Source organism: Chelonus insularis, unplaced genomic scaffold (genome assembly GCF_013357705.1).
Source record: "Chelonus insularis isolate UGA/USDA-ARS -01 unplaced genomic scaffold, ASM1335770v1 contig_323_pilon, whole genome shotgun sequence".
NCBI lineage: Eukaryota > Metazoa > Arthropoda > Insecta > Hymenoptera > Braconidae > Chelonus > Chelonus insularis.
The window spans coordinates 29-14,200 of NW_023276493.1; the positions used below are offsets into that span (position 1 = coordinate 29).

Sequence of the window (14,172 nt, forward strand, 5' to 3'; positions counted from 1 at the left end):
TTCACTCCATAACGCACCTTCCTTCAGGTGGGCATCCTGATTAGAACCATCCCTGGGAGACTAATACTACTTTACCTAGGGCGCCAAGTTATTTTTATTCACCAGAACAACTAAACTGGTATAACTTACAACTAATTCAAACTTAAATCTAACCTCAATATCTCAACTTACTAACTAACTCAAAATCCACACAATATCTCGAAATCTCAATACTTAAAACTAAATCTCAAACTTATATCAAAATCTCAATACTTAAAACTAAATCTCAAACTTATATCTAACTTAACTAAGATGGTCCCACCAAAAATCAGGATCCTCCTGAACAGGGCATGTCCTGGCCCTCAGTTGTGTAGGTTGTGGAGAGGGGTCGTGTCCGGCCAACAGAACAAATTAAATCGAGAAAACAAAGGGACTAAAGACGCAAATAAAATCGACTGACTACGGAATCGGTTGAAGGTTTTCAAACTACCACAAATAATCTAACGAGTTCGTAATATTTTAATTATTAAATTTATTCTTAATACTGTTAACTTTCTCAACAATAACTGGAGCTCAAAGCATAATTATAAATCAAAATCATCTAACTGAAACTTTAACATTTTACAATTCTCAAAATAAACTGAACCAAACGTTAACCTGTTACAATTCTGGAGCTCAAACACATTCTACATAAACTAAAGCATATTTCTTCAACAAAAATCATTTCTTAATAAATTCTAACTCAACTCAATAACTCAATATCTTAATCCTTAACAATAAAACAAATCTTTAAATCAAATTAACTCAACTACATCACAATCTTCTTTAACTGAATACATAACTAAACTTAAACCTAACAAACGAGTACGAGAGCAAACCAAGCCTCACGGATTTTCTTTTCCATAAAAATAAAATATTCTCAACTAAATACAAAGTTTCCTTTTAACCCATCTCAAGTCAATTCTCAATAACTTACAACTTCTGCAGAGAGCTTTCGATGTTTAGCTTTTATCAAACCTAGTCCCGGTTGTTCTGGACTTCCTTGTACTGGAATGGAGCTCATTGCTGATCTTCATTCTGCCTTCTGGATCTCTGCTCTTCCAATTGGCACACTCATCTCTTCACAGGCATGGCCTGCACTCGACTTCTTGACTTACTCTCGACTAACTCTCGACTACTCTCGACTAACTCTCGACTAGACTCCAAAAACTGAATCCTCAAAATCTCCTATCTTTAATTTCTTCATTCTCCGCAATTTCTTCTCCCTCCAAACTCAAAATTCTTTCAATTCGTCTTACAATACTTCTTATTGGTGGTTATCTTCACGTGACTTCTCCCAGATTTTCATATGGAGGGGTCACTTAAAACTAATGTGCACCAAAACTTAATTCTAAACTCTAAAACTTAATGTCTAAACTCAAAAACTTAATCCTACGACCTCTTCCATACTTCCATCTTTTTATTGGAGTCCCATTTTACTGGCAACAACCCCGTGACTACAACCCTTAGGGCTAGGACGTCTCCCAGCATGGGAAAACTGCAGGGTGACACGTTACTTTTGGTCCTCTACTCCACTACAGCTTCCCAACTCTCCTCTCAATCGTCCATATTGCTGACAAATCTTCTCTGGATCCAACTCTGCTTTCATCTTGGGTTATTGAGATTTTCACACTACTTTTTAATTATTAACTAAATCAATCAGCCTTGGTTTGCATTAAATGTTATAATCCTAACTTATAACTAACTATTCTACGCCAATAAAACATAAAATAAATCCAAATGTGAAATTAACAACAAAAATATACAGAAATTTAATTCGATAATAATCAAGACTCATAAATTAAATAGTAATGATTAAATAGAAATAATAAAGATAATTTTGGCGTAGGGAAAGTAAATATAATTAATAAAGCATTGGAAAGTATGAATTTCTGACTATAAGAATCAGTATAATAGCTCAGATGAGCCTTAAATTGGCTATTATTAGCCTCAAAATATTCAATAAATTGTTTCTGGAGCTACCAATGGGGCGTTATCAAAAAATAACGTCACAACTCCCCCTCCCATACAGAAGGTTTTGCTTAGGATGCTGGAACTATCTTGAACGCCTTATAACATTGCTGGACACTGCATTCTTTCTTTCACCGGAACTATCCGTTGACTAGTTGACTGGAGCAATCTGACATCACCATTGACTGTATTCTGGAACTAACTCTGACTGTAGACTATACTGGAGCTCCCCAAAACATTTTTTTTTCCTGTGAACTAACATCATAACTGGAACCCGACTGTAATTTTCGGCCACTCGCACCCACGCCTGAAATACAAAGAGTCTCATGCTAAACTACATCTTTAACCTGAAACAACCAAACTGACTGGAGCACTCAGACATAGTTTCCATCCCCGAAACAACCCTTATGTTTCCTTTATTCGCTATGCTCCACCGAACTGTGTTAAATATTTTCTAGGGCTGTCGAATAGGATCGGAGTAGGGAAAGGTTATTATAATATTATCGGAAATTACAAGTATACATTGTTATTACATTAACTATTTTTATTAACTGTAGCCAAGGGTTAGAACTGTACCATTAATAACATGATTTCTTTACTTATTACAAAGATCAGTTACTGGATTAGTATAATTTTACTGGAGCACACTGTAGATAATTAGGGAGGTTACAGAGAAAATTTTATTTTAAAATTACACAAAAGGACTAACTACTATCGTTATGAGTACTTGAGGAGTTGGAGCGTATAGCTAGGGATACTCGGATTTATTCAGCCTCCATGATTGGCTGGGTCCGGGGCGAGCACCTCTATCCCTGTGGAAGGCTTCCCGGGGTACGTTTCGTCCAAAAGCGGGAACATATGGTCCCATTCTCCTCCAATAGTCATGACAGAGTTTGCAGGTACGGACCGTTACCCCCTTGCAACCACATCTCTGGCAGAAAACTCGCCTTGGGGCCGTACATTTGCTATAACTATGGTTCGGCTGACCACAGTTCCAGCATAGCCTTTCCAGGTTGGCTCGTACCCTCGGACCATCTCGAGGTGGCTCGGGGGCCCCTCTCCACTCTTGATCTTCTTCGCCCCCTTCTGGTACTATTTCCATAGGCGAACAGGGATTTGCAACTGGAGCTATATCTTCTGGATCCCGCTGTACTGGAGCTACATTCTCTAGACCTCGCTTTTCTGAAGCTACTGTTTCTGAAGGAGTCGGTCCGATTCCCAATCCTTCTTGATCCCATTGGACTCCCACATCACACATCTTCGGCACCGGATGGATTTCTCCGGGCAGCGCATGCCGGACCTTGACTCCAAACTTTTCTTTCAGGGGGCAGGCTTCGTTATCTTTGTGGCTTAGCGCTTTGGCCATGGCTCCCAAAGCCTTAATTAGCCCCGGCTGGTATTCATCTAGCCACACCAATGCCGGGACATAGGGCCTAATGGGATCCCACAACGGATCATCGTCGAAAACAATATTTTCGTCCGGTTCCGGAGTACCAAGCCCTCCAGGCCCACGGGATCGCGATTGCGGTGGCGGCGAGGGTGCCCTGTCGGTTTCCGCCAACGACTCCTCCTCCCAGTCCTCGTCGTCAATTACTATGACCTCTTCCTCGGGCTCAGGTCTAACCCACTCAAAATCGCCATCACTTGGATGACGACTCGCCATCCTGGAACTCTACTGTAGCGTTCTTGAGTACCTGGAAGTCACAATTGTATCAATTAGGTGTTCACTATACTACGAAACAAAAGATAACAATTACGAAATTAAAGTTACTATTACAATGTCAATTTTAAGAATTAATTTGCAGTATATGAACAATCAAAAGTTATTAGTAATGTCAGCAGGGGAATATTCCCCTTAGGAGCAGGTTGTGTCATTTTTATAGTCAACACAAAAGGGGTTGTTAGTTAAATAAAGGGGTTTTGTACAGTTTCAGATCCTTGATGGCATACTCTCCCACTACCGCTCCATCAAGATCTGATAATTCGTATACAACCTTAGATATCTTCCGGGTGATTCTGAAAGGTCCATGGTAAGGTGGTGATAACTTCGCTGAAAAATGTTGAGCACCTGATGATAGTACATGATACCTTTTCCAAACTAGATCCCCAACTCTAAATTCAATATTTCGTCGTCGCTGATTGTAATAATGAGCTTGTTTCTGGAATGCCGCATCTAGAGCATGCGTTACTGTTGCCCTCAGATCATCTAGTCGTCTCATTCTCTGGAGCCATTCTGTAGTTGGCCGCTCCGTCATCATTGTCCTGTCCTCGTGCTCTCGACGTAACTGAATGGCCGCCTGTGGTTCTCGGCCAAAATTAAGAAAAGCTGGTGATGCTTGAACTGAACTGTGGTGAGCAGTATTATGGGCAAAGCGAAACTCATGAAGGTATTTATCCCATTCTCTTTGGTCACCCTCAATAAAAGAGATGATCATAGTTTTGATGACTCTATTCACGCGTTCTACTGGATCAGCTTGAGGGTCATAAGGAGGTGTCGTGGTGTGCCTAAAACCCACGTCTCTCGCTAAGGCTTGGATACTTCGGTTGCAGAATTCGGTGCCGTTATCTGTGAGTAGGATTCTCGGTGATCCCCATCTGGAAATGACTAAATCTTGGAGAAAATTACTAATCAAATTACCATTAGCTTTTCTGAGGGGTTGAATCTCAATCCATTTCGTATAGAGGTCTTGAATAACTAGAACATACGCGAAACCAGATTTGCTTCGAGGTATGGGACCCATGATATCAGCAGCAATAACTGACCATGGTTCTTCGATGACTCTACGACCCATGAACCCTGCTGGACGAGTTTGTTCAACCTTGGTTCGCTGACATACTTCACAAGCCCTAACATATGCTAGAACATCCTTAAACATACGTGGCCAATAATACTTGATATACAATCGTCTATAAGTTTTGTCAATACCGAGATGACCGGCTTGAGGAGTAGCATGGCCTTCCTGGAGCGCTCTTAATCTAGCTTCTCTTGGTAAAACTAATTTCCAAGCATCCAGATCTTCGATTTCGACCTCAACAAAGGTTGACGGTCGATGAAAATACATCCTAGACTCCTCAATACGCCAATCTGGGAACTTTTCTGGTCGTCTTTCAATATCTCTAAATCGACGGAGATACCATCGATCCTCTGTAACGTCAATGAATCGTAACACTTCCACTAAGTCTTCTGGAATACGGGATAAAGCATCGGGAACATGATGCAAGGCTCCTTTACGATGAATGATTGTGAAATCATACTGCAATAGTTCTAGCGCCCACCTTGCTAAACGACCTGTGGGATTTTTCACATTATGTAACCACCTCAGACTGCTATGGTCAGTTATAACCGTGAAAGAATAACCTTCTAAGTAACAACGAAACTTTTGGATGGCCCATATGACTGCTAGGCATTCCTGTTCCGTCACCGAGTAATTTTTCTCTGCATCTATCATTGACCTACTTGCATAAGCAATCACCCTTTCCTCACCATCAATGACTTGAGTTAAAACAGCACCTAACCCAACTGAACTTGCATCTGTCTGGAGCGTAAACTGTAAATTGAAATCAGGACAAGCTAGAGTGGGTGCAGTGGTTAATCTGACTTTTAGTTCCTCAAAAGCTTTCTGTTGCTCGTCACCCCATTCCCACTTCTTATCTTTCTTTAATAATTTATTCAATGGAGCTGCAACTGTAGCAAAGTCTGGAATGAAGCGACGATACCAAGAAGCCATTCCTAGGAATCTACGAATTTGTTTGACATTTTTGGGGGTTGGAAAGTTTACTACTGCCTCTGTTTTATCCGGATCTACTTGAAGACCTTCGTTATTTACTTTGAAACCTAAATACTTAACTTCATTACAGCAAAATGAACTTTTCTCACGATTAATAGTTAAATTTGCAGCTTTTATTTTCTCCAAAACAATTTTAAGCCATTTAAGATGTTCTTCGAAAGTTTTAGTGACAATAATTATATCATCCAGGTAGACAAAAACATGAGGATAGACCTCTGGACCTAATATTTTATCTAATAACCTTTGAAAGGTCGCTGGAGCATTCGTTAAGCCATATGGCATTCTAGTAAACTGGAACAACCCTCTACCTGGAACAATAAATGCTGTAATAGGCTTAGCCCTTTCCGTTAAAGGGATTTGAAAATATGCTTGACTCAAATCTAAAGTAGTAATATAATTAGCTTGACGAAGTTGATCTAAAATATCAGACATGTGAGGAATAGGATAGGCATCTTTCTTAGTAATAGCATTGACTTTGCGAAAATCGATACAGAATCGCCAGGTGTTATTTGGTTTCTTTACCATGACTACGGGACTAGCCCAATCACTATTACAAGGTTCAACGATACCGGTTGCCCACATCTCATCAACTTCTTTCCACATTGCTTGAAGAATAGCTGGAGTTACAGAATAAAATCTCTGTTTAATTGCTTGATTATCGCCAACATCAATATCGTGAGAAGTTACCGAAGTTACTCCAAGTATTCTCGGAGGTTCGGGAATCAATTCTGACAACAACGTCATTAATTGTTGTTTTTCCGATGAAGCTAAATACTGGAGCCCATACAATATAATAGAACGATTAATTTCAACTGGATCAAATGTAAAACGAGAGTTTGGATCATCTCTGAAGAACCACGCCTTTCCTTTAAAGTCTATAACTATTCCAGACTTCTGGAGGAAGTCTATACCCAACACACAGTCTTCATCCATCTCATGAAACAATAGAAAAGAGGCAGGAAGTTTCCTGTTCTTTAACTCGAGGACGGTGTGCCAGACCTCATTAATTTTATGGCGTACACCACTCGCAGTAATTACACGTCTAAATGGAATAAATTTTATAGGTAATTCCAGGTCTTGAACGATATCGATGGCTTTTCTTCCGATAAATGACTTCGTTGCACCACTATCGACTAAAGCGACAATAACATGGCTGCCTAGTTCCAATTGAATATTAAAGGCGAGTGCCAGGTCATTTGAGTCTGGGGAATCTTGACAATTCCTTAGTGAATTATCGTCTTTTTGCTTAATGTCTGGAACAAAACTATTTACTTTAAAGGATTGCCTCGAATTTACTTTGGCCGACTCCTTGAGATAGAGTGAGGGCGTTTGAGTCGGGATAACGCTCACTGTTGTGCGTTTCCCTGGTTGCAACGTGGGCAATTAACTGAAGTTACTCCCGGAGCTTGACATTTAAAACAAAATCGTCTGCGAGGCTCAGGACAGAATCTAAAGAGGTGACCAGATTTACTACAATTCCAACAATTGGGATTAACAGAATTCTTTTGGACTATACCTGTAGCTTGAGGGACTGGAACTGAAACTGGAGCTAAAGCTGGAGCTACAGGGTTGGTTGGATAGAAAGGTACAGGAGTAGGAAGGACATTTGTAGGCAAATTACCCGTCTTCTTCTGGCTGGATCTCGATTGCATTGCTTCCAGTGTTTCTATCTCATAGTCATACTCTTGTTGTACTAATTGGACATTCGCTCGGCTTGGTCTGGAGGTTACATAAGGATAAAACTGAGTGTTATGAGTCCTAGGACCAGCATACGCATAAGCGGGACACATGGACTCTTCCGGGAGGGGAGGGGCTCTTCTCTCCTTCAGACTACGCCATACTTGCTCATGTCTGATGGCTAAACTTTCTAACTGGTTCATGGTTAATGTATCAGTCAAAGAAATCGCTATACGATATGCAGGGTGCATACCACGATGAGCATATCTCACTCGCTCCCACTCAGTCCAACTTGGATCAGTTCGGTCAAACAAACCATTCATACATGCTAAGTATTCACCAATAGGTTCGCCTTCAGCTTGCGTACGACGACTGATTTCCTCTCTTAATGCTATCTGATAGTCTGGATCTGCGAATCTAGAGCGAAAAGCTAATCTAACTTGTTGCCACGTTGCAAAATTCTTCACTCGAGCTCTGTACCAAACTAGAGCACCACCTTTTAATAGAAACGGCAAAGTTTTTAACAAAGTATCTTCATTAACACCTAATAAATCTAGACCTTCCTGAATACGACTGAGGAATAATTCAACATCTTCCCCGAGGGCACCACTGAAGGTGATATCCCATCGTTGCATTGCTTGTAAGAACATAATAGGTTTTACTGTACTAGAGCTTCCTGGAATTATTTCAGAATCATCAGAGTTGATTCTCATGTCAGCTCGCGATGGATGAATCGTACTTCGTCGAGAAGGATCATTTTGAGATACCCCTGGGATGAATCCTGGGGCAAACCCTTGAACATTTACTGGAGCAACACTAGTTGAAGGGCCTTGAGCAAAACCAGCATCAATACTCTGAGCAAGTCCTGGAACGTTTACTTCAGGAGCAGAATAACCAAAGGACGATCCATAACCCTGACTACCGCGATGGAAATTAACATTAGGATGATAGACAAGTCTTGGATCTACCTCCGGGGTAGGGTTTATATTCATTGGTGGTCCACGATTAAAATCAGGGTATAACGAATAACCGGCTTGCGAACGAGGATCTACATTAAAATAGATGTTGCTTCCTATAGTGGAACGTTTATACCCACCAATTCTCCCAGGCTCATTAGTTGGTACTTGGGGGGTCGTGCTAGGACCTCCAACAGCTCCTTCAGCGTCTTGAGATCCCGTTGCTACCTCCGGGTCTACTATAGGTTCTTCACGGGTTGTCAATGGTGACGAGTCGTCAGTCTCCGTCTCCTTATCCGTCGTACGATCATTAGAGTCCGCCATCTCCGAATGATTCTCTATTTACAAGCATGCTTTATCATAGTAGGAACCCATATCCTTTATTATTTTGGTTAGATTCATACTAAGGGTAATGGTCGCTCGATAAAATATAAAACCGAGAGTTTTGTTTACTCTACTTTCCATGAACCCGAGCCAGTCACTGATTGTTTATTTATTTTACGTTCATTCTTTGTGATCAGCTAACTCAGCCCGTGATGATAGTTCTCTATTCATTTCGTGGAAACCAAAAAAAAATCAATTTAACCTTGAAATTATACTGATTTGCAAGAAAGTTTCTTTTTCTTAACTTTCTTATATTCATTCTATTTTATTCTCTTAATTCCAAACAAGTTATTATGACTCATCTCTATGGCTTATTGGCGAATAGGATCACTATTTTAATTGAGCTAGTCACCTAAGACTGCTTACTTAAGGAAAATTAAGTGGAATAAACAAAAACACCTTATTATCAATTTGACTAAAGAAGATTACTTCTTCTTATCAGCGAAAAAAAAATGGTAACTAGAGCAATCAACTGGAGCTGTGACACGACACAAAACGACGTGTCACCTGTAAATTAGTTTACTTGTACAAATTAAAGTCAATATTTTATTTATTTACTGGGTATTAAGCCATTCACCAAAACCACGAGATGTCCATCTTTAATTTTTCACTATAAATTCGCGAATCCAATTTTTACTAATTATTTTCCTCATCCAAACCATTAAGTTTGTTCCATTACATATTTTATTAAAAAAAGAAACATACTATCATCCGCTGAGTAAAACCAAAGTTAGATAGACTGGACTGACTGAAATGGCACGTAAAAAGTACACAAAAGTATCCCTTTACTTTATTCATCTATTTATTATCAAAATAGTACTGGATCATTCCGTCAATTATATCATCTTAAGGTATTTCCTCGGTTATCATCTCGATATTAATTTCTAATCGACTTTACTGGTATTTTTTTCCAATCTTTTCGTGTCAAACCGCGAGCTTCGAGTCATAACTTCCCGCGCGAAGGAATTACAAGCGAGCGAGGTAACCTCGATGCCACTACTCACGCGCATCGTTCTGCGCAACCGTTAGAGCAAAGACTTTACCGGCGTGGAAATCACGTACACCATTATTTTCATTCTAAGTTATTATCTTCTCTATTTATTAATCATTACTTGGTTACTTTAATACTTTCAAAGAAAGATTCTTCTCTTTTAATACTGTAGCACACTGTAACGGAAATATATATAAAAAAAAATCTCGACTTCCATCTCTATGTCCAACATGGCGGAGAGTATTTATTTTATCACGTAACTGGAGCATACTATAAATATCTTACTAAAATATAATTTTACTGTAGCTGTAATACTGGAGCAATTCTTTATATTTTATTTCTGGATCAACTTTAAATAAATTTAGTTTCATGGTGTCTTTCCACGCCAGCACGGTCAACGGTTGCCGGCTGCTTCCTCGTAACAGCAGTACCTTTCGATTCACCACGACCCAAGTTCTTCATTAATTTTTCTATACTCTAGATCACTAATGACTTTAGACGATTCTACACCACATAAGCTATTACTTTTCAGGCTTCATGAATTAATTATAGTGTATTATCGCGTTGAAAGTTTTCTGGCGACGTGCTTGAGAAGTGTGTAGGCGAGTGGACTCACCCCTCGTGCGAGAACTGCAAGCAGGCGAAGCAGGCTCAACGCTTCGACTCTACGCGTATCGTTCTGCGCATCTCGCCAGACAAAGAGGCTACCGACATGAAAATCTTGTAAACAACGTTGCTTTTATTTGTCAAACTCACTCTGTAAATGTTTATTACTCTAAACTTTATTCATTTATTTTCATTTTTCTTTATTAATTAACTGTAGCAAACTGTAGCAAACTGTAATACTGTAGCAAACTGTAGCAACTTTGACTCAAATGATTTTATCTGGATGTTCATAGCCAACACCGGTTGCCTTACGTACTTCCCATGCCAGCTACCTAATTGTCTTGACTATATCCATGATAATTCAATGACCAATATGACTGAAGATGTGCTTTTAACAAATAACTAGAGCAAACTGTACTGAACGCGAATTTCTTTATGCACAACCTTCATTGTATACCCCATCGTCAGTCACGTACACACTTCACCAAATATTTCATGTTTTTCAGGGTTATATTCGACTTTAGATAAACTCTTTCACTTTTGTTTTAACAATAATTAAGGCAACAAGACACCTATTAATGATCGAATATAATAAGACTGTAACTTACCCAAAGCAAACGATGGTTGTTTCTTTTTCCAACTGCTGTATCTCGTGGCACTCTACTGCCTCTCTCACACCACTAATTTTCGTTAGAAAAAAAAACTTAAATCTACGTACTCTATTAATACACCACTGTAGTATGTTTTATTTAGTAATACTTGATGATTTATAAACGCAAACAATTTTAAGTTTACACGAGGTGCTCACTACGCGTCTTAACTGCTCGGCAGCTTCGACAAGAATGAGGTGACGCCGCGCGGGAGTTGCTCTCGCGCACCGTATCGCGTTCGCTGATTGGCTGAGGCGTTTGGGTCTAACAAAGAAGCACGCCACAAGTGCACGTGTACTTGCACTGTTTACGTTTTGGGATTATAGACTTTCTTCAATGGAAAATCACCAAGAGAATATTCTTGGAAAGACAAAGCCTAGTTTATAATTCCTATTTATAGTTTTTATATTAAATACTATATTATTTGAAATAAAATTTTCTGGAACTCTCTTTATCTTTTCATAAGCTACTGCAAAAGCTTTGGATTACTAAATTGAATCTTTTAATACTAGAGCAAACGTTAATACCTAGAACTTTTACATATGAACAACGAAGGAAAGAATGTTTATTTCTTAAACTTTGCATGTTCGAACTGGATCTCACGATTTTACTAGAGCACACAAAAAAATTTTAACTTAAGAGCTATTATTTTCGTGGAATTTTAATAATAATAATATTAATAAATTTCTTTCTTCTAATTCTCAATTCCTTCTAAGCCTACTAATCAAACGTGAAAATGAAATTTTAATAATGCAAAGAATGTTCCAGAATTGTAACAAAGAAAATAACTTAATATGAAATGAATGTATTACAGGTGAACCTTCAACCATCGAACAAAGAAAATAACTAAACTATCCACAATATTATCATCAAACAAAGACTCAACAAATGCATCAAATAAATCTCAATAACTCTAATAATACTAAATCTTCAACTACTCAACAAAATTCTATCTTAACTTTACTAATCAAATCTCCATTACTTAACAAATCTTAATCTCAAAAATTATTAACCTTAACAAAACATAAATTTTCGGCGCAGCCCCACGTCGGGCGCCATTTGTAACGTTATTTTTCGACCCCCAAAAGGGGTTCACTCCATAACGCACCTTCCTTCAGGTGGGCATCCTGATTAGAACCATCCCTGGGAGACTAATACTACTTTACCTAGGGCGCCAAGTTATTTTTATTCACCAGAACAACTAAACTGGTATAACTTACAACTAATTCAAACTTAAATCTAACCTCAATATCTCAACTTACTAACTAACTCAAAATCCACACAATATCTCGAAATCTCAATACTTAAAACTAAATCTCAAACTTATATCAAAATCTCAATACTTAAAACTAAATCTCAAACTTATATCTAACTTAACTAAGATGGTCCCACCAAAAATCAGGATCCTCCTGAACAGGGCATGTCCTGGCCCTCAGTTGTGTAGGTTGTGGAGAGGGGTCGTGTCCGGCCAACAGAACAAATTAAATCGAGAAAACAAAGGGACTAAAGACGCAAATAAAATCGACTGACTACGGAATCGGTTGAAGGTTTTCAAACTACCACAAATAATCTAACGAGTTCGTAATATTTTAATTATTAAATTTATTCTTAATACTGTTAACTTTCTCAACAATAACTGGAGCTCAAAGCATAATTATAAATCAAAATCATCTAACTGAAACTTTAACATTTTACAATTCTCAAAATAAACTGAACCAAACGTTAACCTGTTACAATTCTGGAGCTCAAACACATTCTACATAAACTAAAGCATATTTCTTCAACAAAAATCATTTCTTAATAAATTCTAACTCAACTCAATAACTCAATATCTTAATCCTTAACAATAAAACAAATCTTTAAATCAAATTAACTCAACTACATCACAATCTTCTTTAACTGAATACATAACTAAACTTAAACCTAACAAACGAGTACGAGAGCAAACCAAGCCTCACGGATTTTCTTTTCCATAAAAATAAAATATTCTCAACTAAATACAAAGTTTCCTTTTAACCCATCTCAAGTCAATTCTCAATAACTTACAACTTCTGCAGAGAGCTTTCGATGTTTAGCTTTTATCAAACCTAGTCCCGGTTGTTCTGGACTTCCTTGTACTGGAATGGAGCTCATTGCTGATCTTCATTCTGCCTTCTGGATCTCTGCTCTTCCAATTGGCACACTCATCTCTTCACAGGCATGGCCTGCACTCGACTTCTTGACTTACTCTCGACTAACTCTCGACTCACCTCTCGACTAAACTCTCGACTAAACTCCAAAAAACTGAATCCTCAAAATCTCCTATCTTTAATTTCTTCATTCTCCGCAATTTCTTCTCCCTCCAAACTCAAAATTCTTTCAATTCGTCTTACAATACTTCTTATTGGTGGTTATCTTCACGTGACTTCTCCCAGATTTCATATGGAGGGGTCACTTAAAACTAATGTGCACCAAAACTTAATTCTAAACTCTAAAACTTAATGTCTAAACTCAAAAACTTAATCCTACGACCTCTTCCATACTTCCATCTTTTTATTGGAGTCCCATTTTACTGGCAACAACCCCGTGACTACAACCCTTAGGGCTAGGACGTCTCCCAGCATGGGAAAACTGCAGGGTGACACGTTACTTTTGGTCCTCTACTCCACTACAGCTTCCCAACTCTCCTCTCAATCGTCCATATTGCTGACAAATCTTCTCTGGATCCAACTCTGCTTTCATCTTGGGTTATTGAGATTTTCACACTACTTTTTAATTATTAACTAAATCAATCAGCCTTGGTTTGCATTAAATGTTATAATCCTAACTTATAACTAACTATTCTACGCCAATAAAACATAAAATAAATCCAAATGTGAAATTAACAACAAAAATATACAGAAATTTAATTCGATAATAATCAAGACTCATAAATTAAATAGTAATGATTAAATAGAAATAATAAAGATAATTTTGGCGTAGGGAAAGTAAATATAATTAATAAAGCATTGGAAAGTATGAATTTCTGACTATAAGAATCAGTATAATAGCTCAGATGAGCCTTAAATTGGCTATTATTAGCCTCAAAATATTCAATAAATTGTTTCTGGAGCTACCAATGGGGCGTTATCAAAAAATAACGTCACAGTGTA

The 14,172-nt window shown here is 38.3% G+C and overlaps 1 protein-coding gene across 1 annotated transcript; it reads right to left on the minus strand.

Annotated features, from left to right (window-relative positions):
- Positions 1-7,085: 7,085 nt before the first annotated feature.
- LOC118065795 (uncharacterized) lies at positions 7,086-11,631 on the minus strand. Its single transcript, XM_035081308.1, has 2 exons — positions 11,000-11,631; positions 7,086-8,748 (listed from the first exon to the last, which is right to left on the minus strand). Exon 2 carries the CDS (start codon positions 8,732-8,734, stop codon positions 7,124-7,126), a length of 1,611 nt encoding a protein of 536 aa, XP_034937199.1. The 5' UTR covers positions 8,735-8,748; positions 11,000-11,631; the 3' UTR covers positions 7,086-7,123.
- Positions 11,632-14,172: the final 2,541 nt, after the last annotated feature.